This window comes from Artibeus jamaicensis, unplaced genomic scaffold, assembly GCF_021234435.1.
Source record: "Artibeus jamaicensis isolate MK-2021 breed Jamaican fruit bat unplaced genomic scaffold, CSHL_Jam_final scaffold_474, whole genome shotgun sequence".
Classification (NCBI taxonomy): Eukaryota; Metazoa; Chordata; class Mammalia; order Chiroptera; family Phyllostomidae; genus Artibeus; species Artibeus jamaicensis.
The window spans coordinates 19,747,926-19,772,493 of NW_026522046.1; the positions used below are offsets into that span (position 1 = coordinate 19,747,926).

The 24,568-nt window shown below is 36.6% G+C and overlaps 1 protein-coding gene across 1 annotated transcript in view; it reads left to right on the forward strand.

The window, feature by feature from the left end:
- The window catches only part of WDR49 (WD repeat domain 49), a gene marked incomplete at its 3' end in the record, with an annotated part of 124,783 nt that overhangs the window by 15,597 nt on the left and 84,618 nt on the right, over positions 1–24,568 (forward strand). The window contains exons 2-4 of the mRNA XM_053657731.1: positions 7,328–7,768; positions 12,979–13,155; positions 13,998–14,172. Of these exons, the coding sequence (XP_053513706.1) occupies positions 7,328–7,768; positions 12,979–13,155; positions 13,998–14,172 (793 nt within the window). The remainder of the gene's footprint in view (positions 1–7,327; positions 7,769–12,978; positions 13,156–13,997; positions 14,173–24,568) is intronic.

Below are 24,568 nucleotides of genomic sequence, written 5' to 3' on the forward strand. Positions count from 1 at the left end.
TTATAGAGTTCATTTTTTATAAAAAACAGATAGGCAGTTCACTAGAACTGATTGTGGCTGCAGAAAAACCTTTCCAGGAAGATGGAAATGATTTTTAGAATATTCTTTGACAGGGATTTCGGAAAACAGGAAACTTTTCTAAAGGTCCAACACTGTGCCTACTGAGATAATCAATGAGGCATTCTGAGTATATTACTGTTCTTGCCATAAAAATTGGAGAAAATAACTCACTATTTTCTTACTCAATAGTTAAAAGACATAAAAAAAAGTTTAAAAGCATTATCTCAGGAAGGGCTGAGTGAGAATATGTTTTCTAATGGATCATACACTTTTCATTTTATCAGAAAATGAGTTCTAAGAGACACAGAGGTACTAAATTTTACCTCAAAAAGCCCAGACAGCAAATCGTCACTAACAGGAGTGAAAGGTATACTTTTAAACATGGTTAGGTAGTTTTTATTTGCTAGGTATACATCAAATTAGAACAAATTGGAAGAAAATCCTATTAAAGCCATATTACTTAAAATTTCAGTTGAAGGGGCCGAGAATTAATTCTTTTGTGGTCTATGTTTTATAATGAAATAAAATTTCCTAAATTATTAATACTTCCCTAATTATACTAAATATATGCTTGTGAATTTATCTTCATGTGGATAGATTGTCAACAACAGTAACTATTTTAATAGAATTATTTAATGTAAGGATGGCCTCATGTACAGATCATCTTATTGGAGCCTAAGACACTGTGGCCCCGGGGTGTCATGTCACAAAGGCATAAAACCAGATGGTACCTGAATTAGCACTAATTTAAATATGTAAGTATATATGTATGTGTATGTATCTATGCATATTTATGTATTTATATGTGTGTATACATACAAATATATATGTGTGTGTGTGTATATATATACATATACATATATATATATATCCAAAGATTACACAAAGATAAATTATGTTGCCACTGGTGAATGAATCTAATTACAGATCGAGAGTTTGTAGCAACTAAATCATAGTGTGTTTGAACTTATTTTTAGATTGAAGGACTATTTTCTCTTTCTTTCTGTGGAGTAACCTTTTTCCAAAAAGTTTAAGACCGAGCTCTGGCTCACCTACAGTTCCCAGCGTAGCAGTACCAGTGGCTCAAGACAAGGTGGAAGCTGTGACCACGGAGATTTGGTCTTACACAGATGAAATGGCTGAAGTTTCTGGGAACAGGTGCACTTTACTTTCACTAGACTCGCTTAAGATAGTCTGTATTTGTGCCTTTGAGCAAAAGCAGCTGAAACACTGTGTACACGGTTTCTGTTTCGTGTTATGCCAAAGACTAGCAACTGGTAATCATGATGGAAATAGGGCTTCACATAATCCTGTTGCAGAGTGTCCTACACTTATTCTCCTGACCCACTGAGAAGTATCTCAGAACCACCTAGGGAGCACCTACCCACCCTGGACGCAACAGGTAGGGTAAGTTTATTGAAATTAGTAATTATTGGGTTGGTCAAAAAGTTCTCATGGTCTTTTTCCATATAATAAAAGACACATTTTTTTATTTTCACCAGTAGCTTTATTGATTTGAATATTTTGAGTATGTCAGTTATCTCCTGCATGGTATAATGTTTATTGTTCTCAATTAATGTTTTGATTTGATTGCTATTGACTTCAACTGGTCTACTTGACTGTGGAGCATCGTCCAGAGAGAAATCTCCAGCACAAGTCTTCACAAACCACTTTCAACACATTTGATCAGTCATAGCACTTTCTCCATACCCAGAAATGCTTTTTTTTAAACATTTCAGTATAATAAGGCATAATATGCCAGAAAATGTTGCTTATCTTCTTTCATCTTCAGTATTAAAATGGCTACATAAAATTCACCAATTTTGATGTTTTTTTTTAATGCACCCTGACATGACAGCTGTCACAATACAATCTAACAAAATTGTTCAGAATGAAATTAAAGACCACTAAACACTACAAGAGCCATCATGCAAAATAAACAAAGGAGCCTTTTTGCCAACAATACATACAATTCTGGAGGCCTTGCGCACATACACACAAAAGCACACACATCAACAAATCAACGATCTCAATCCCCAGGAAAGATTCATTGCTGTCATGATGGCTTAGTTTATGGTTTTATTCTTTTAAAACACTTAGTAGGGAATTAACCTTTATTGAGTATAAATATGCTATACACACAATAAATGATCTGATGTGGTATATGTACATTGACTTATTAACTAATCCTGATAACAGCCCTGAGAGCTATTGATTATGATCCCTATTTAGAAGTGTAATAACTGAGGCTGAACAACCACAGTCTCCTTACCACAGAATGTGATATATATGTGTGTGTGCATGTATATCACATAACAGAATGAATGAAGTACTTCTAGTCCCAGAACATAAATGGGAGCCACGGACAAATAAAAATTAACTCTATGGTAAAAGTTATTGCATTTGTGTTTTAAAGCTCATGTAAAAGATCACCTACTTTAATTCTACATTTAATGAATTTATTAAAACAACATATAATAGAATTAATAAACATAAAGCACATACTTATCAGTCAAGGAATAATGATTCTTGAATAAGTTAGGATTTTTGGGTAAAGGCAAATTCTTGCACTTTAACCCAAGGTATGGCAAAATCATGGTTTTACGTTCACACCTAAAATGACAAGAGCTCCTGAGTGGACAGTCAGGGCAGACAGCTGTGCTTGTCCATCAGATGTGTTGAGAGTATTCATCGCGTCTTCCCTGTGCACATGGGCATTCTCCATATGCAGCAAATATGAAGTTCGTTGTTTAACTTACTTCGGGGAAGAACATTTGTCTTATTCTTTTTTGTAGTCTAGTTCCAATTTCATGTTCCAATAAATAAGAAAGGATGTTTTGATATTCGTCAGAACCATTTTTTGTCCTTAGAAGTAGAAATAAATTATTAGTTCATAGGAAGAAAATACTCTGAGATTGAGTTTTAAAATGTATTTTATTAAATTAATGGGATACTGACCTAGATGTGAGGGGTTGATTGATGAAATAATTTAAAATAAAAGATCAACATGACTTAGCTTTCACAAACAGTTTGCAGTTGTGGCTTAAATGGAGTGTTTTTAGGATCAGATTTCTTTCTCTATACTTAAAATCTGGGTCACTGAAAATTTCTATCTAAGCTTGTTAAACTAAAAATAATTGAAGAAAGATAAGAATTATGGACTTCTGAGTAGTTCAAAGGGCTAGACACCAATTATTTCTCAGGAAATTAATTTAATTAAAAACCAAGATTAACTTCTATTAAATACTTGATTATATAGTTCTTGCACACATAGCATCTCAGTTCAACGTTTTTGTATTAAGACTTTACATTTTTTGAGGAGTTGTAGGTTCACAGCAAAATTAAGGAGAAAATACAGAGATTACACCTATATCCCTGACCAGAAACATGCATAACCTTCCTCATTATCAACATCTCCCTGCAGAGTAATGCAATTGTTACACTTGATGAATCTACACAGACACCCAAAGCCCACAGTTTACATTAGGGTTCTTTCACAGAGTTGTATGTTCTATGAATTTGGACAAACATGTAATGACATGTATCCATCGTTACGGTATCTCATAGAATAGTTTCACTGCCTTGAAAATGCTCTGTGTTCTGCCTACTGCTGCTTCCCCCACTCCTCTAATTCCAGGGCAACCCCCGATCATATAGTATGAAACATTTTCAGACTGGCTTCTTTCACTTAGCAATACCCATTTAAATTTCCTCCGTATCTTTTCATGACCTGATAGCACTGTTTATTTATCAACTCACCCACTGAAGGACATCTTGGCTGCTACGAATAATTATGTCCACACTTATGTCTGTGTGAACATAAGTGTTCAGCTCCCTTGGGTAAACACCGAGTAGTGTGATAAATGGATTTATGTGGGTCAATTGCTGGATTCATAAGTTTTGTAAGAAACCACCAAAGTGTCTGTACCATTTTGCATTCCCACCTGCGATGTATGAGAGTTCTTACTGCCCTACATTTTTGCCAGCATTTGGTGTTTTCATCATTCCAGATTTTGGCCATTCTACTAGGTGTGTGGTGATATTTCACTTTTAAAAAAAATTTGCAGTTCTCTGTCTTTTAATATGCTAATGTGCCATCTGTATATCTTTGCTGAGAAGATATTTGGCCCATTGTTAATTGGGTTGTTTGTTTTCTTATTGTTGAATTTTAAGATTTCTTTGTACATTTTGGAGAAGTTCTTTATCAGAGGTATCTTTTCAATGTTTTCTCTAAGTCTATGCTTCTCTTCTTATTCTCTTGACATTATATTTTACAGAAGTTTTTAAATTTAATGAAGTCCAGATCATAAATTCTTTCTTTCATTATTCATGCCTTTTAGTATAGCCCATCTAAAAAGTAATCACCAAAATCAAGATTATTCAGGTTTGTCTCTATGTTATCTTCTAGGAGTTTTATTGTTTTCCATTTTATATTGAGATTTGTGATCCATTTTGAGTTAATTTTTGTAAAGGGCATAAGATCTGTATCCAGATTCATTTTTTAAAAAATCATGTGGCTGTTCAGTTATCACAGCAGCATTTGTTGAAAATATTATCTTTTCATCATTGTATCTCCTCCTTTGTCAAAGATCAGTTGACTATATTTATGTGGGTTAATTTCTATGTTCTTTATTCTGTTCCATTGGTATATTTGTCTGTTCTTACACCAATACCACACTGTTTTGCCTACTAGAACTTTATGGTAAGTCTAGAAATTGGGTAGAGTCAGTCCTCCACCTTTATTCTTGTCCTTCAATATTTTGTTAGCTTACCCAGGTCTTTTGCCCATCCATATAAACTTTATAATCAGCTTTTTTATATGAAACTGAGAACTTTATACAGTTATCAGTTATTTTTGTGGATAACTCCACAAAATAACTTTCTGCAATTTGGGATTGTAGAAAATCTTTGGATTATTTTGAGTCTTCCTGTTCTTGAACATGAACAATCTCTGATTTATTTAGTTCTTAATTTCATTAACCAAAGGTTTGTAGATTTACTTGTATAGATCTTGTACATATGTATTTTTTTAGATTTATATAAAAGTATTGCACTTTTGTGGCTGCTAAAATAAATGGTATTATGGTTTTAATTTCAAATTGCATTTATTGTTGGTGCATAGGAAAGCCCTTAAGTTTTGTATATTAGCCTTGTACCCTACAGCCTTTCCGTAATCACTTATTAGTTCCAAGAGTTTGTCGGTTCTTTCAGACTTTCTGCATAGACAATAATGTCATCTGGGGACAAATGCAGTTTTGTTCCTTCCTTCCCAATATTTATGCCTCTCATTTCCTTTGTTTTTGTCTTATGGCATGATGTGGAGCTTCCAGGATGCTGCTGAAAAGCCATGATGAGAGGGGACATTTTTGCCATGTACTTACTTGATCTTAGTAGAAAAGTTTCAAGTTTCTCAGCATTATGCTTACTGTGTTTTTTTTTTTTGCAGATATTCTTTATCGAGTTAAGGAAATCTTATTTTATTCTTAGTTCACTGAGAATTTTTATCATGAATTGGTATTGAATTTTGTTGTTTTTTTCTGCAACTATTGATATGTCAGTTAATCTTCATAACAAATTTCCTGTGGCTGATATCACCATGTTCATTTCATAGATGTGGAAATTGACCCATCAGTGCTGTAGACTCTCAATAGTTCCCCCGGTTCCTGGTGGAATCAGGATTAAACCTTTGATTGTTTGACCTGCTCTGTAATATGCTATGTCCCAGAGCTAAGTCTCAATACTGACTTTTTGGCTCTGAAATAATAGGAAAAGTAGATTTTTCTCATCATGAATTTTGCCAAACTAAACAATCTGTCAATATTAAGTTATGTACTTTCTTGAAATATGGATGAGTTTCATTATTCATGAATTCTGTGTTTGTGAATTTGCTTACTTGCTAAAATTTGCAGCCACTATGGAAAACAGTATGGCAGTTCCTCAAAAAGTCAAGAATAGAATTACCATATGACTCAGCAATCCCTCTTCTGGGCATACGACCGAAAAACTTGAAAATATTTATTTACAAAGATATATGTACTTCTATGTTCAGTACTTAAGGTGATTTTATGAACATTCACAGACATACACAGAGTAGCAAAAAAATTACCCTTGTGAGGTGCATACTCTGGGCTGAGGTCCAACCAGATAATACTTTGCCTTCTTATTTCTGTTCTCTTACTGTAAAAAAGTGTCCTATTTGTGGTCTATTTATTGCCAAAGGTTTTTATTTTTATTTTATGCTTTTTGTTGGTGATTTCACTCTTTACAATGGCACCCAAAAGTAGTCCTAAAGTGCTGTCTAGTGTTTCTAAGTGCAAGAAGACTGTGATGTGCCTTATGGAGCAAATGCACGTGTTTGATAGATTTCATTCACTCATGAGCTATACTGCTATTGGCCATGAATTCAATGTTAATGAGTTAACAATATACATTATATAAAGCGTCTTTCAACAGAAACACACATAAAGCAAAATTATGAATTAATCAGTTGATAAAAATACTGTGCAAAGAAACCTAACCTTGTATTTCCTCTAGTAGCAGTGGCTGAGTGCCTACTGATTTATTGTTTGTAGAGACTTTATAAAACATAAATATGATGAATAACAAAAATCAACTGTCTATGGGTTCACTGTTCTTTGTGTATATTTACAGAAATATACTTCTTGCCCTTGGATTAAATTTCTACTGTTGTATAATTTGGTGCTGGTGGTGCTAACTTTTTTCAGGGATTCACCCAATTTTCTGTAAACCACTGTATTAATTTCTTATGGATGTCATAGCAAATTACCATGAATTCAGTAGCTTAAAATGCACGACTTTACTATCTCATAGTTCCAGAGGTCAAAAGTTCCAAAACAGGTTGTACGGGGGGTGGGGTGGGGCGGGGGGGGGGTGTCAGACTTGCTTTTCTTCTGTAGGCTCCAAAGAATCAAAAGCTTTGCCTTTTTCAACCTGTAGAGGCAGCCTGCCTTCCTTGGCCCAGATCCTGGCAAGGTTCTGACCCCTGCTTCTCTCATCATATCAGATCTCTGACTCTGCTGCCTCCCCCTCTTCCACTTGGAAGGACATTTGTCATTGAGAATGTCTGCTTGTAGCCCCATGAATTATTTGCTCCTCAGCACCCATTCACTTTAATGCCGTTATAAGTAAAAGACATTTTTCTTTGCACCTTCAAAGAATTGCTGATTGTATCAGCCTAGTGGTGTAGCACAATGCTCTGGTACTGATGATGCTTTCACTGTTGTCTTGTGTTTCTCCTAATTTCTAGGCCCCAGAGGCAAGTCAAACCATTTGTATGTCCAGAGAAGAGTTTATGCAGAGCATGACAGAGATTGTTGGTTGGGGCACAAAGGAGGAATATGGGAGACTCTTTGACAAAGTGGATATTGCCCAAGATGGCTTCATTGACTGGGACAGGTTGACTTCATTTCTGCTGTTAACACTCTACGAGAATGAGGAGCGAGCAAAGGCGACTGTGGTTCCCCAGTGGAAGGACCTTGAATTTCTCCCAGGAAAACACAAGGACACCATTCAAAAAGTGATTTTCTTAAAAAGCTCAAGTTGTTATTTAACCATCAGCAAAGAAGGCTTATTAGGAGTCTGGGGAGAGAATTTAAAGCTGCAAGAAACACTTCCCATCACTCCAGATGCCGCTAAGCTCAAACACCTGTGGGTGACTAGTCTGGTTCCTCTGGAAAATGTAAACAAGGTACACATTTTTATAAATGAATGTACTGCTTGTAAAGGGGAAAATGATGGGACAGGGCTCCAGATCGGTATCAAGTGCAACACTAGCAGGGACAGAGAGCTGCATTACTCTTCTGTGCCTCCAGCCTGACTTCCAGGCAATACAAGTAGGGCCAAGGGAGCTACTCCGTTTTCCAAGCCGTTCTCTTGTGTGCCTTTAAATGACACGGCTGATACTGACTCAGATGTTTGGCTTTGTCCCAAATGTGGTCATGCTGCATTACTAGCTAATAAGACCTTTATAACTATATAGTTTGCAGCAAAATCATGGCACTATATGCAGATCCAAGGGGCTCTACCAGGCATGGCGCAGCTGAGTGCAATTACAGGGAAGTGCTTCTCTCATGTTTATGATTTTGACCACTGCACTACTCGGTTTCTTAGTTCTGACATGTAGGGCCCACTCAGTCCATGTAACTATGCCTGTGGGCAAGGTAACATACTGAAAGAATCAGTTTATGAGAAAGACGCAGCTTTAAAATCCACATTCTTCATATTTTATATTAAATAGGTGGCAAACTTCACCTTGAAAATCTTAAACTCGTACAAAGCATGAATAATAGTATTAAAAACCTGTTTTCACAGCCTACCCACTTTCCAATTCACAGTCGGTCTTGTTTCATCTGTACCTCCTTTCTCTTGAAATCTAAAACATCCAATCATTTAATCTGGAAATCTTTGGTATTTTTAAAATGTGTCCGTTTAGTATAACTATAATATCACTATCATATTTAATATAAACAGCAATAATTCTTTAATATCATTAAATATCAAGTCATCACATATTTTCTAATCTTATGACTATTAATTGTTCACAATTTGATTATTTGGAAGTTAGTTTGAACCAAGATCCAAATAAAGTTCAAAAACATTGTAAATAGTTGATACTTCTCTATTGATCTACACCTCTTCCCGCACCTCATCTTTATTCTTGCATTTTTATTGTTGCTGGTTAATGTTTTTGTTAAAGAAACTAGATGTTTGTCCTTTAGGCTGTTCCACACTCTAGATTTGCAGATTGAATTTACCTGGGTTTTTTTTTTTAACATGCCTGCTTGTTCTCTGCATTTCCCGTAAATGGGCAGTTAAGCTGAAAGCTTCGATACAGGTGTTCCTCAGTCAGGAGGCACAAAATCCCTGCTTCTCTCTCTTCGTGGGATGTGAACAGTTATGGTTGCCAGATGATGACATGGTAGTTTCATCATTTCCTCTTTCCTTATAAACTGCAGTACCTCAATAAAAACGAATTCCCCTGGTCATTATTTAACTCTCATGCAGTACACATTGTGTAACAAAGGCAGAATCAATGCCTAATTCTTTACTTTTATTTCCCAGCATTCAAAATAATGAGCTGCTTTTCTACTATTCTCTGAAGAAAAAACATGAGTACTACTATCATTATTATTATCAATATCATTGTAGACTCAGGGGTTTAAACAAATTTGAATTGTGTCAGCCCTCTGAGCTATATTGTTCCATCCCCAGAACTACCATTTTTTTTTTGTCAGTGGAACTAATACATGTCAGCTTTATGAGTCTTTTTTGATGTAATCCTGCCAGTCTTTGAAAACGTCTTTGCTTCCTGGTATGACAGAGGTTCCAGGATCATCTCATATTTATTACACTAGACCCAGAATCAGATACTTCTGCATAGAGCAAGGTTTTTTTAAAGGTGGAAAATAGTGATCTCTGCTTCCTGGAATCATTAAGAACCATCATCATCTTTATTAGCTTCCTGCGTGACGTGCCCTTTTCTGTTAATTCCCTCAATATCAACATAAAGTGGATATTACTTCCACTTTCACAGTTAGAGGTTGAGCAAGGAGAGGCTACGGAACTTGCCCCAATCACCCAGGATGTAATCAGTGTTGCAAGATGTGTCATGGAAGCGGCCTGATGTCTGAACCTGTGCTTCCGTGTTTGCCGTCTCTGTACTGCCAGCTAACATCCTATCCTGTTCCTTCTTGCCGGGGATCTGGTGTTAATGCTTAACTGGTATGGCTTAAAACAGAGTTCTAGTCCAGATTTTTTTATGCCTGTGCGCAGCATTCTGTTCTTACAATGGAATGTTTGTGTTGCTGTATTATGTAATGGTTATGCTGCTGTTTCTGCTTTCCAGGGCCGATACATCTTAGCCTTTCCTTTGTCCTTACTCCACATAGAAGCTCCAAGAATGCTGCTTGTACTTTCTTTTAATAATAGCTTTATTGAAGTATAAACACACAAAATAAATTACACATGTTAAAGTATCCAAGTTAATAGATTTTTAATACATTTATATACCTGGGAAGACTCAAGAGTACAATAAAGATAACAAAGGTGTTCATCATCTGAAAACTTTCTTTGTATCCTTTGTAGTCCTCCCTTCAACTACTCCCATGCCTCCCTGTCAGGTAACCACAGATAGGCCTTCTGTTACTGTAGACTAGTTTGCATTTCCTAGATTTTTATATAATTAGTATCATAGTGTGTGCTCCTCCTTTTATCTGACTTCTTTAGCTTGGCTTAATTATTTCCAGATACTTGCATGTTGTGGGGTGTATCAGCCGTTTATATTTTTCTTTGTGTGTAGTACTCCATTGTATGAATATCACACAACTTCACCAATACTTGGTGTGATCAGGTTTTTTGTTCTCTTAATTGGAGCCATTTTAATAGGTTTGTATTTCATTGTATTGTGGGTTTCATTCACATTTCCCTAATGACTAATAATATTGAGTATATTCTTATGTACTGTTTGCTACTTGCATATACTCTTTGGTGAAATATCTGTTCAAATCTTTTGTTTATTTTTTATTGAGTTACCATTTGTTATGAAGGTTTGTTAATATTAAGATTTGGCAGGTATTTATATATTCTGGCTTTATACATTTATCAAATGAATACTTTACAAACAGTATGTCCAAGTATTTTTTTGTGTTTTCATTTTTTCAACACTGCTTTTAGTAATTTTATTTTCAGATTGCTTATTGCTAATATATAAAATGCAGTAGATTTGAAAAAAACGATCTTATGTCCTGCAACTTCCCTGGACTTCTTTATTCTAATCTTTGTTGCCGGTGTTGTTAATTGTTGATTCCTTAGGATTTCCTACATATAAGATTATGCTATCTACTAGTATAGATAGTTTAAATTCTTCTTTTTTCATCTGGATGCTTTTATTTATTTTTCTTGCCTAATTCTATTGTCTGGAAACTTGAGTACAGTGTTGAATAAAGTGGTAATGGCAAACATTCTCATCTGGTTCCTGGTCTTAGGGAGAATGTATTCAGATTTTCATATCAGCTGTGGGTTTTGTTTTTCTTTTATACATGCTCTTTGTTAAGTTGAAGAAGTTCTCCTCTATTCCTGGTTTCATGAGTATTGTTATTATAAAAATGTGTTGGATTTTATCAAATGCTTTTTTTGTATCTATTGAGGTAATCATACAGTTTTTGTTCTTTATTCTATTAATGTGGTGTATTACATTGATTGTACCTACATGTTAAACTAAGCATTTATTCCTGATATACGAGGTCTGCCTGGAATAAGTCCAGCTATTGTTAGTATAATGAGAGTATTTTGTGCAACATTATTAGAAGCTAGCAGCCAAAGAGAGTGGACTGAAATGCACATGTGTGAACAATGACAACTTCACTGTAGTAGTCACTGGGCACAGTCGATGACTTTGAGTGAGCATGTGTACTGTGTGGCTGTTGTGTTCAAAATGACTGAGCCAGTAGGGCAACGGATCTTGCATTAAGCTTGAACATTCCTTCACGGAAACTATTTGGATGATTCAGAAGGCTGCAGCTATGAGCAACTGGTGGCTGGAAGCTTTGTCACAACACACCCGCTCATGCATCATGTTTCATGCAGAGTTTTTTTTCAAAACATTAAATCACCTAGGTGACCCAGCCCTACTACAGCTCAGATTTGGCACCCTGAGACTTCTGGTTTTTTCCAAAACTAAAATTAGCTTTGAAAGGGAGGAGATTTCAGACCAGCAATGGTATTCAGGAAAATATGACAGGGGGGCTGATGGCAATTGGGAGAACTGTGTGAGGTTTCAAGGTGCCTATTTTGAAGGGGACTGAGGCATCATTGTTCTATGTACAATGTTTCTTATATCTTGTATCTTCTTCAATAATCTCTATTTTTATATTACATGGCTGCATACCTTCTGGACAGACTATATATATACACAAAACTTGGTAATGGAGTGTCATCTTTTCATGTGTTGTTGGATTCTCTTTGTTAGTATTTATTCAAAGATTTTTACATATGTATTCATTAGAGATATTGATACACCTTTTTTGTGATGTCTTTGCGTGGTTTGGTGTTAGGATAGTATCGTTTTCATAAAATGATTTGTGAAATATTTCTTTCACTTTTTTTGGAAGAGTTTTAGAAGGACTGGTGTTAAATCCTTAGATGTTTGGTCAAATTTGTTAGTGAAGTCACCCAGGACTGGGATTTTCTTTGTGAAAATTTTTTGATTACTAATTTAGTCTCTTATTATATGTCTGCTGAGTTTTTCTATGACTTTTGAGTTAGTTTAGGTAATTTTTGTGTTTCTATGAATTTATTCATTTAATTGAAGTTTTGGCATACAATTGTTCATGGTATTCTCTTATGATTTGTTTACTTCTGTAAAGTTGATAATGATGTCCACTCTTTATTTAAGATTTTAGTAATGTGTATCTTTTCTCTTTTATTTCTTGGGTTAGTTTAGGTTAGTTTTGTCAATTTTATTAACAAATGTATTGCCCTTTTAAAAATATATTTTAGGGTGTTATCTGACTTAGGAAGGCTTCTCACCAAATTTCTGTCTACTGATTTCTGTGAAAGCTTCTGCCGACTTTGTGAAACCCGGTGTGAAAAGTTTCTGGTGTGTCTGTGTGAAACTAGCTCTCTGGGTCTTTATTGTTCCTTTGTGATTAGTCATCCAGTCTCCACGGGCAGAAGTTTGTGGGTGTATAAAGTGAATACAGACAAGAATGTACGTTCAAATGACTTCGGTGGGAAGTATTTTTTCTTGGTTAGTGCCCAAAGTTAGAATAAAGCATATTTGTGCACCATGCTAAACTTCTGTAATGCTCTTAAGAACCTGCAAGGAAAATGTCTGCTTTGCATATTGTTTTCACTAATTCCATTAGAAATGCTTTCTGACTTTATACTTTGCTACTTTAGATAGCGGTGGCTTTTACAAGTAAAGAGATTGGTTTCTATGATCTGCCGTCCAAAGAAGGATTTCCTTGTCAATATAAACTCCAAGGCCTAAAAGGAGCACCGCTTTGCATGGATTATTGGTATGACCCTCTTGATACCAATGAATCAATTCTGTCTTTTGGGGACATAACTGGAAAGGTAAGTAAGGGAACCATTATATTGAACACTACACTATCAATTTAATCATCAAATAGTAACTAAATATAGGAATAAAATGCAATGATTGTGACCTTCTAATTGAACTGTATTATAGATTATAAGGCCACAGATGAGGGACATGGAAAACATGGATTAGTCACAATTTCTCTTCTTGCTTATGAAAAAACAATTTTTATTGTGGGTTTTTGACTATGTATAGTCTCAATTTTCATATATAAAATATTTTGCACTTTTTTCACCACAGGATATTTATAATCTATTAGATCACAATATTAATAAACATTGATTATCAATGTTTACCTCTCATAACTTTCAAATTAATTATTCTGAGTTTTATTTATAAGGTTTCAGGCTTCTTGGTACCAGCCTCCTGGAAAGTGATTATTTCCTGCATCATGTAACACAAGACAGATGCCTTAGAGAGGGCAGCACAGATACAGACATGGATGCAGTGATTTCTGTCTTCCTATCAAATTCCCCCTGACCTCTGTGAAATTATTACTTACAGAATGACACTAGAATATGCCTGTGAACTCTTAAGTAGTCTAATTTGAACCATTTCCTTTCATAATGGTGAAATATTTTCATTCTTACTGTTTTTAGTGACTAGTGTATCATGAAAGCAAATGAGCCACCCTTGCTAAGTGCCTTACTAACACTGCAGTTTCGCCGTCTTTTAATATGATCGCTTGCATCTGTAAATAATTTTGAAGAATTTCCTATTAGTTTGATCTCAATTGTTATTAGTCTTAAAGGATGTAGAATTTTCTCGCAACAATTTCTTTGCCCTTGTTTGTTTTTCTTTCAATGTTTCTCTCAAGGTTCAAGCAATTGTTTTCACGATGGCCACGATTTCTCTGTTTGAGCGTCCAGCTAGTGCATGCGAAGATGAAGAAGCCACCGTAACCATTAACTGGCCGGAAGTGCTCTCTGGACGTCACAAATGTTGTTATACATTAAAGCACAAACTTCATCATGGAGAGTGGGTCAGGCAAGGTACCGAATTTCTACCGCAATGAATGAAACAGTCCCTGACTTCTACATTTATATTCTTTGATGCAAATGTTTCACACAAGATGTTCAAGTTTAGAAACTAGTGATGGTTTCTAAGGGGTTCTCAGGTGCTGTCCTGGACTCTCTGTTGTCCCCTGCATACTGGCAGGAATACTTTATTTTATTTCCTTCTAAAGTGTGCCTCATACAATTTTGAACTTTGCACTCAAAACATATCAAGTGAAGGGAGAGAAGGGAGATAATTTTCACAGCATCCATTTAACTTCGACTCAACTCTGATCCTAACTAGTCTCATCTAGTCACTTCAGTATTGCTTAATAAAAGAAATTAACTTAATAAAAGAAGTTCCCTCAAAACCCACTCCTTTGTTTTCTTTATGTTCTCATGGAAGTGTACTAGTAGGACTGTCTTCAAAGTGGAATCTTCTTTTTTATTTTTTGTTATATTTTTCCATTAACATTTATCTCTTTTATACCCTCATCCACCTCCAACCCCCCTTCCTCCAGCAACCAATGGGATCTTCTTAACTATCTTTTGTACTTTTTATTCTTTTTTGGTATAGTGACTGAGTTCTTCTGATCTAGAGTACTTGAGCAGTATTTCTCTGTGTGATAGGATTATGTTATAAAACAGAATCTATAGAAAGCCAGACTTTCATAAACCTAGTCACCAATGAGTATATTAGTTTCACAATATGCCTAAATTTTACAGAATTTGAATCTGATGGCTCAAGACCCACATGTGAGATATCTGCTCTCTATGTTTGCTTTGGTCCAGACACTAAGAACTACAGTAATTTTCTCATTCTGAATCACTACATTACATGATGCCCACAGAAAGGAAGGAAACTCAGTCTCATGAACTGTTATATTGTAGGTCTATTCCTAATATACTTTGAAGAAGAGATAGTCAAAATGGACCTTACTTTTGGCTTTCATGGTAGTTGTACCATTTTGGGGTTTTAGGAGGGTGGTAATTCTTTAGTGTATGACCCACAATAAAAATATTCCTCATCAAAATCTATAGATCTTTCATTTTTTCCTTCAGGATAAATCATACTATATTTTTGGTACCTTCTAATGATCTTTTAATTCTGGCATAATATTAATTGTGGGGGCGACTTTCCTTGCAAGTACCCCCAGCCACCACAGATGAGAGTAAACATGACTGAGACATGATGTGATCTGCTTGGGGAGGAGAGGTGGCCAGTTTCCCAGAGAAAAAAGGCCTTGAGCAGTGGCCAGTTTCTCAGGAGTAAAAGGCGTTGAGCCCCTTCCTCCGGGGGCTTTTATTAGGTTATAATACACAGGAATACAGGGTGGCAAGGATCAAACAGTAGATAACATTTCAGAGAAATCTGGGGGCTTACTATGAGTCAGAGTCTGTCAGGAACAGAGTTTTAGGGTTTCCTGCTTGAATCCTTAACATATGAATGCAAGCACTCTTAGCAGAGCAGATTTTACAGGTTTATCAATAAGTCTTTGTGATGCCAGATTGTTCCCCAGGACACCCTCCAGCAAGGTAAGGAGCTGCACCTCTCCCCAATAGGTAATCAGGCTTAAGAGGATTAGAACCAGGAAGCACTTCTCCAGAGAACTTGGGGACCCGGGCTTTACCGAAGCCGGGGGGCGAGAGCCCATTGCTCCCTCTTTGTTGCAGCCCCCTGAGTCCTTCTATGAAGGCCTCCCAAGTGATGGAGTCTGATTTAGGTTGCCCCCCCGCTGTGAGGGGTCTTACTCATCATTAACTTCCGGACCAATCTTTGGAGGCAGGAAGAGGAAACTGAGGCAGCATTTGCTACCAGAGACAAGCTTTGTCTCCTGCTGCTTGCATTCCAAAGGTTGTCACTCGGCCTTAGCCACAAGGGGTTGAGATACAATTCCTAGAACCAGGCAGAGTGGTCTACAACAATTAATAGTGGGAAAAACAAAAGATGATATTTTTTGGCCATTACTATGCATAACAGGCACAAAATTATATGTTACATTTCATAACATGGGAACAAAAATCACAGTGCTAGAAACTCTAGAGGGCTATTGAAAATGCGTCCAAATAAGCATGATACTTTTATATGTAAACCAAAGACCAGCTAGACTATGTTAATAAAGTTATAGTTCTTGAAGTCTACTTGTAGTAGGTTTCCTGCATTTTAGTGTATTATTTACATTACCTTGACCAATTACTCATATTCCATGACCTAACATTAACATGGATAAATACAGAGAAGTGGCTAATAGAAATCTGTTTTTGAAAAGGTTGGGAATGTAACACGTAATGTTTTAAAATTGAAATTGTTTTTTATGAACATGAGTAATATTAAAATACTTTTTATGCTCAGGGAAAGAATGAAGAATTCTCACTGTAGACCCTGTCACAATACCATTTAAAATTCTCAGAACCAAACCCTATTGGTGAAGTAAACTGTTAAAGAGCTTTGTCTGTCAAATTGAAGGACAAAGGCTTTTCTTTCCGTGAATCTGAATTCATTGCTCATCACATTTCTGACATATCATTTGGACTGATCTGTGGCTTTCTTGTCAACTGACAAGAGAACATTGGGACTTAGTTTAGTATCAACAACAGAGATTTGCATTCATAAACTAAGGAATTTAACTTTGGAGTTTAGCCTCTAAATCACTGCAATTAGGAACTGGCTACAAAAAAGTTTTTTATATGTGAAAATTATTAGGGATCTTCGCTAGATAACTTGGATTAAATATTTTTATTTTTAAAATAAAAACAATAAATACAAATAAGCAATAAAAACAGTCCCACTCACCTTCTAAGATAACCCATATTTTCTTCTCCCTGACGTGGCTGGACCACCCTCATTTTCTCAGAGGTATTTAAAAAATTAATCTCCTCATTACCTACTTGGGAGAAGAATGAAGAGAGAGCTCATCTGAATAGTTGAGTTCTCAATAGTTTTTGGAATAAAAAGTCATCATAACTAAATAGGTAATCTCTATAAGAATAACTGAGAAGATTGACTTTGGTCAGTTTATTTAAATTGTGAACTTGGTGTGTCAATCAATCAACAATTATTTATCATTTATGTGCTTTGAAACTGTCTTAGGCATTGGAGACTATAGAACAAAGATTATTTATTAGCTTAAACTTAACACACAACTAAGAATTAAAGACTAATATAAAATAATTTATTAGAACATTGTACTATGGTATGAAAAATTAACTATTAAATCATATAAACAAGGCTTTGACTCTTATGCTAATTCTTAAGCTGGAAAAGCCATGAGCAAAAGCTTCAAGGGCGACTGGTGGTACCTGAAGGATGGACAGGTGGAGGGAAAAAGGGAGAACATGGTGAGCATGAGTGAAGGTAGACCAGCAAACATAATAATGATGGAGCGTGATATGAACCTGAACAGATAAGAGATTGAATATTGAAGAAGTAAAAATAAATAGATCTAACAAGGACATATATTGGATGACCGTGGCAACCAGGTCAATTCACATTTGTTAGAAAAAGAAGCAGTAAAACATTGAAGGCTTTTGAGGAAATTTGGACATTCCTAATGCAGACAGTGTTTAGGGAAGGTTCGTTTGGTAGTTCTGCCCAGGATAAGTTGGAGGACAATGAAGGAAACTGCTCTCAGACTGGCCAGTTAGAAGTCTTTTGATCATGAGAAACTGGCAATGATAAAGCAAGTGAGAAACAAGCCACCTTTTGAAACAGGCATCTTCAGGATTTGGGCTCTAAAAATGTGGTGTGATGAGCCATTTTAGAATGTCCTACAAAGGCTTCCGTCCCCAGGTGGGGAACCGTTATGCTTGCAGATCACAGATGCCCAGCTGGGCCCAGTGATCAGTCTCTTCCCAGCTTGCCTTCTTGATGTTGACTACCTTTGAAGGATCTTTCATTCTGTGATATTCCATATCTGCCCCCAAAGAAGAGTACTTCTTGCCCCTGTTGTTTCTGAAACTTTTTTTTACCTTTTTCAAGCTTCTTATTTTGCCTCTTTCTGCATTTAAATCAAATGAACTCTTCCATGCATGATTTGCAAGGTTCTTGATTTGGCTTTTCTCCTGGGCTCGTTCTTTTAAATCTGGCTTTCAGATGCTGCTCAATCTGTGAACCAGTCCTACACATTTCTGTACCCACATCAGAATTTGGGTCCTGTCTGTCAACCTTCTCACTCCCACAAGTACATGTGGATGTCTCATATGCAAATCACAATTATACATAAACCAAAAATTAAGACAATCTTAGAGAGGGAAGTATGGCCTTTATTCTCCTTAGTGTCCAGTCTAGTGTGTGTAATGTACTGTTTTATGTTATTTTTCCTTTCTCACTGACTTTAAGCAATTTGATTTTGAGGTGCCTTACTTTTCTTGGGGGTGGGGGGTGTGTCTCTGTGTGTGTGTGTTATTCTGCTTGCGCTTCATTGAGATTTTTGGATATGTAGACCTAAAATTTTATTAAGTTTGAAAGTTTTTCTAATGTTTTTTCCATTTTTTTTGTCCAACCCCCTCCTTTTTTCCTACAGGGCTTTCCATTATGTGTACGTTAGACTTTTGACATTTTTCTACAAGTTATACAGGCTTTAACATTTTCATTCAGTCTTTTTCTTTAATCATTATGCTTTAGTTTAGTTAGATTCTATTGCAGAGAGGTTTCAAAGGCTGTGGCTGCCTCTCTGGTTCATGGGTGCTGGGATACCCCACCTAGTGCCTTAGTGAAGGTGGGTCAGCTACAGAGACCTGTGGTATAGAATGTACCCCGTGAAGCCATTATATGAAAGGGGCCGCCTCAGAGAGCTCCAGCATGGGTGGGTCACTGCCACATCAAGGACCATGCTTATGGGGATGACGCTGCTTTTGCAGTGTGTCTGAAAGATAGAGCATCAAGCTCAAGAGGAGCTGTGAGCCTTAAAGTTTGAGTTTTCTTTGTTAGGTTATTTACCGGGGACCCATTACTCCTTTCCTGTTTCTATTTTCAGAATAAGAGTGCTTATTAAATGCCTGTTCCAACATATATTTTGAAAGTACTAACTTGTTTGGTTATACAGGCTTATAGTTTGGAGAAGAATTTGCCTCAGGGTAAATTATATCCTGAATCTTAGTTACATCAGATTTAGAGGCTGTTTAGATGAGACTAGAATGTAGACTGTAGAGTTGATGCTGTAATGAGAATACGTTTGGGACTGTTGAGATGTACTTTACATGCAAGAAGGACATGAATTTGGGAGTGGTACAGAGGCAAATTATTATGGACCGAATTTTTGTGTCCTCCCTAAATTCACATGTTGGAATCTTGACCCCACTCCTCAACCAAGGTAATGAATGGTATTAGGAAGTTGTGCCTTTGGGAGGTAGTTAGCTCATGAAGGTGTAGCTCTTATGAATGGGATTAGTGTTCTCATAAAAGCAACCTCAGAGAGCTCTCTCACCTTTTCTCCACATGAGGGGGCAGTAAGAAGTAGGCCATTATGAACCAGAAAATGAGCCCCGACCAACATTGAATCTGTCAGTGCCTTGATCTTCCCAGCCTCCAGAACTGTGAGAAATACATGTTTGTTGTTTAACCCAACTCAGTCTGTATATTTTGTTATAGCAACTCAAATGCTCTAAGACATTGGGTAAATATTATCGAAGTCTATTTCAAAAGAAAAGAGAGAAACCATATAAAATATTTCTAAGTATATTTGTAGAATGCTTTTAAAAATTAAATAGAGGGTTATTTATGGTTAAAGGAAAATGGGTGAGAAAATCATTTTTACAAATAATGTGTGGTTTAATACTGCATGAATGGGTATTGGGGAAATTCAGGAGAAGAGAAGAGAACTTAAAAAGGAGAAAGCAAGGAGTACAGAAAGGTGAAGTATCTGTATAAGATTTCCTCTTCTTTCAAGTTTTAGATTTGAAGCTCAAGCACTTCTGAAAGGGGAGCCTACTTAGGTCCTAACCAATTAATGAGTACCCTTTCTCAGGTTTAGCAATATAAATTACATAAAAACGTTTTGTTTGCTTGTTTGCAGCTCAGTTATTTCAATCTGAGAAGAAGGGAGGGAGGGTGAAATGAGCAGACAGGGAGGAGGAAGGGAGGCCAAGTCAAATATGGGACGAGCCAGGGACTTGGTGGGGTGGTGACTGTGCCCCTCCCTTGCTATGCGTGACGTACCCTGTCAGGAGCAAGCATCCAAGGGCTGCCTTCATTTGACATTCCTTTTGCCCCAGCAACATGAATTGATCTTCTTAGAACTCCTCGAGACACATTCTTGCTGATTTTCTTCTCAGTGTGAGGAGAAAATATAAAATTGAGAAAAGAAAGAAATATATGAGCATGTATGACAATAATGTTTCATTAAAGCTAAGAATAAAATAACTGCACAACTGAAATTCCAAAGGAAAATCTCAGCTTCGGTCATGGATATTAGCTTACTGCTTTAAGATAAGGTTCAGATTTCTTAACCTTATCTTAACCAAATTTAACACTTTGAAGGAGAAAACATTTCCATCTTGTCTGAGTGGTTCCATGTCATATTTTAATGGGAAAATAAGTGCATTCTGTAATGCTTTACAAAGTAAGCACAGAGATTTTGAGCAAGAGTGGCAAGACATATAAATGTCTTAAATCTCGGAGAATTTTCCTGGTTTTGGTCCCAAATAATTGCTTCTCATGGAGATGATGCTGTTGGAAACCACAGAATGGAGGTGCACTTATTGAGTGAGTGAGCCCCCAATCACCAGCCATAAAAGTTATTGATTTTTCATTACATCGGAATGTGTTCTGACCTTTTTGTTTGACCATGGCCGGGAGAAGGTACAAAGCAGAACTGATAACACCACCACTAATTGCCGTGCTAATTAGCAGAGCTCTGCCCCAGAATTTAGAATGCAGATGCCGGGTTGTTTCCTCAGGGGGACTTTATAATGGATAGGGACTGGGTTTGGAAGAGGAGCCAGGTTTAGTGTCCCACTTGTGTGTGGCTCCACTTCACTGTGTCTAAATCAGTCCTCTGGACAGAAGTGCGGCGCCCCGCTGAGTCAGCCGGAACACTCGCCTTTCCTGCCGGTCCCCTTACTGTGTTGAAAGCCGCTGAAGCATCCAGTAAGCTGGCAGCCCAGGTTTGAAGGAAGAGGTCTCTTCCTGTAGCTTGTTCTGTAGCCTCATGGAAGGGTAAAGTCCATTTGTATCATGAACGTGGGTCTGAGCAACATTTTGAAAAGTCATGAAATTAATTGCATTTTAAAAAATCACTTAGCAGTCCTGAATTAGATGCATTCTTATTTTTTAAATATTTAAAAATGTTTATCTTCACCTGAGGACAATTTTTATTGCTTTTAGAGAGAGAAGAAGGGAGAGAGGGAAATGTCGTTCTGAGACAGAAGCATGGATTGGTTGCCTGCCAAATGCACCTGGACCCGGGATGGAACCTGCAACCCAGGCCCCAGACCGGAATTCAACCCACAGTCCTTTGGCCCCAGGACAACGCTCCAACCAACTGAGCCATGCCAGCTATGGCAGCACATTTTAATTTTTTAAATGGAGCAGATAGAGTTGTTTCTATCTTTCCTCTTTCAAATAATAGCTGCTCAGAATACAGAGAGCCCTGTGGTGGTCTCAGAGAATGGAACTTTAGAATAAGAAGTGCAACTGAAAAGAAACTCCCTCAAACAAAAAACATCCAAGGAAGTTCAAGGCAGGGTGTTTTCCTAGTCACATGAACCATAAAGTAAAAGCCTGGAAAAATGGCAATAATTCCTAGTTAGAAATGGCCCGATTTTTACCCTGCTGCAGATGTACCTGTGGGCAAATGATATAGCATGGTCTTAGTCTAGCTTACTCTAAGTACGCCTAATAGCATGAGTTACTTCATTTTTAGGTATAATTTCTCATTGTTAGATCACTTTCCCCACATTACCTAATTGCTGTTACATAGGGTCACTTTGACATACACGAGGATGAGGACTGATAGCAAGTTTCTTCAGGGCCTTTCTAAAAATGACTAACAGGCAGGAAAACAGGCAGTTGAAAGTTAGCATCCTAATAACAGACATGATTAAGTTGTCTTTTTCTCCGTCAAGATGTTATCTAACAGAAACTTATTTTTCATGCGTTTATTTTATTTTCACCACACGAGTTTTATCAGTAAGTGCTATGTAGTATCATTTTGTATGCTTTTAAGCCTTATATAAATGTATCATCCTGTTCGTATTCTGCTGCAGTTTGTATCAGTCCGTACTGTGAGATAAATCTGTGTTGACTTAAATGGCTTCCCCCATTATATCTCAGGTTGTAGACTTTTCCACCCTTTATTTGGTCTCCTGTTGATGGACATGCAGGGGGACCCCCTCTTTCTCTTACCTCTATTAATCGTGCTTTTAGAACATTCTTTACACACTTTGTGAGCACATATGTGATGCCTTTTCAGCTCACATGCTTAGGAGTGAAACTGCCGAGTTGTGAGTTTGGGTTTACCTACCTTTTAACTGCCAGGGCTGCCACAGCTTTGTCATCTGTTGCCAGATTATTCTCCAAACTTCTTGCATCAGTTTACATTCTCACCAGCAGGGCATTAGGGATCCTGGTTGGCTACATCCTCGCCAACCTTGGGATTGCTATACTTATGTTTAAAGTTTCCCCACCTGATGAGTGGGAATTATACTCATCAACTATGGTTTTAGCTTGTATTCTCCTGATTGCTGGTGAGGATAAAACATCTTTTCACGAGTTTATTGGCTGTTTAGGGTTCGACTTCTGTGAATTACCTGGCCTATTTTTCTGTTGGGTTGTTTTTCTTTTCCTTATTGATTTGTAGTCCTTTCTATATTACTTACAGTTTATGATTTTTTGGTCAGTTATCTCTGTTAAAAATATTTTCTCCCAGTGCAAGGCTTGTTTTTTGTTTTGTCTCATGGTATTTTTTCATGAAAACATGGTTTTAATTTTAGTGTCATATCTATCTATTATAATTAATGCTTCTTTTGGTGCATTGTCTTTTTTTAAGTAATTTTTATTTTTTTCCCATTACAGTTGACGTACAAAGTTATACTAGTTTTAGGTGTACACCCCAGTGGTTAGAATTCTATAAAAAATAATCATCCCAATAAATCTCTACCCACCTGATACCATACATAGTTATTAGAATATTAGTGAATATATTTCCTATGTTATGCTTTACATCCCTATGACTGATCAGTATCAATTTGTGCTGAAATCCCTTCACCTTTTTCACCGTCCTCCCGACTCCCCTCCCATCTGGCATCATCAAAATGTTAGTTCTCTATTATCTAGGAATATGTTTCTGTTTCTCTTTTTAACAGAAATTTAAAAGTTTTTTTCCCTCTACCAATTCTCAGCCTCACCAAGAATACTAAAAAGAAATGATTTATTTTATCAGCTCATCCCATTCTCTAGCTTGATATTTAAAAATGTCATAACCTATCATTTCCTTTACTACCTTTAAGAACTAAGAAAAACTTTGTCAGATAATTTGATATTAAGAAAATAGCTTTACTCTCACCTTTTCTCAGGCATTCTCAGGAGTTCTGGCATTTTAATCAGAAACAAGTTCTATCTTGCTTTAAAAATAAAGTGTGAATTGTTGAGCCTTCAATATGTAACAGTGCATACAGGTCCCTAAATGTCACTTGGTAACCTGCAGATTCAAATCTTACAGCTAGCTATACTTTGAATACCAGAGCAGAATGTACTTTTATTGCATCTTTCTTTATAGCCTCAAAACTTAAGATGATACTTGGCTATAATGTGGAAACATGTGACAGAGTAATTTTCTGGGTAGAAAAAACTTTGATTATGCTACAATGATATTATGGAAGTTTTATGAATTTGAAGATATAATTATAGTCTGTGTTATAGACTTTAGATCTTATGGTATTGCTTCACTGAGCCAGGTTGTAATAACCCTTAGAGTTTTCTGTAAACAAAGGGAATATTTTCAGTGAAGTTGTTTTCTAATGAGAACAATTGTTATTGGATTTTACACTGTTGGTATTTCTGGCAAAGTAGTGATAGTGGTGTAGCAGGTAGTCAACTGTCAACTAAATATTTAGCTGGTCATAAAGTTGGTCCCAGAAATACCAACTTTATGACCCTAAAACTGATGCTCCCCAGTGAGGTTCAAAAGTAGGAACTGGTCACTTCTCAGGTCCTGTCCTTCCTTCCTTCCTTCCTTCCTTCCTTCCTTCCTTCCTTCCTTCCTTCCTTCCTTCCTTCCTTCCTCCCTTCCTCCCTCCCTCCCTCCCTTCTTTCCTTTTGTTATTTCTTCCCCTATTCTTTTTTTCTTTGTTAGAAGGAAAAGCAGTAGATAAGAGAAAAGGATGGAGAGAGAACAAGGAAGACATAAAATACTGTTCCTAGATGGTAAGTGGCAATAGAAAATTGAAGAGATCA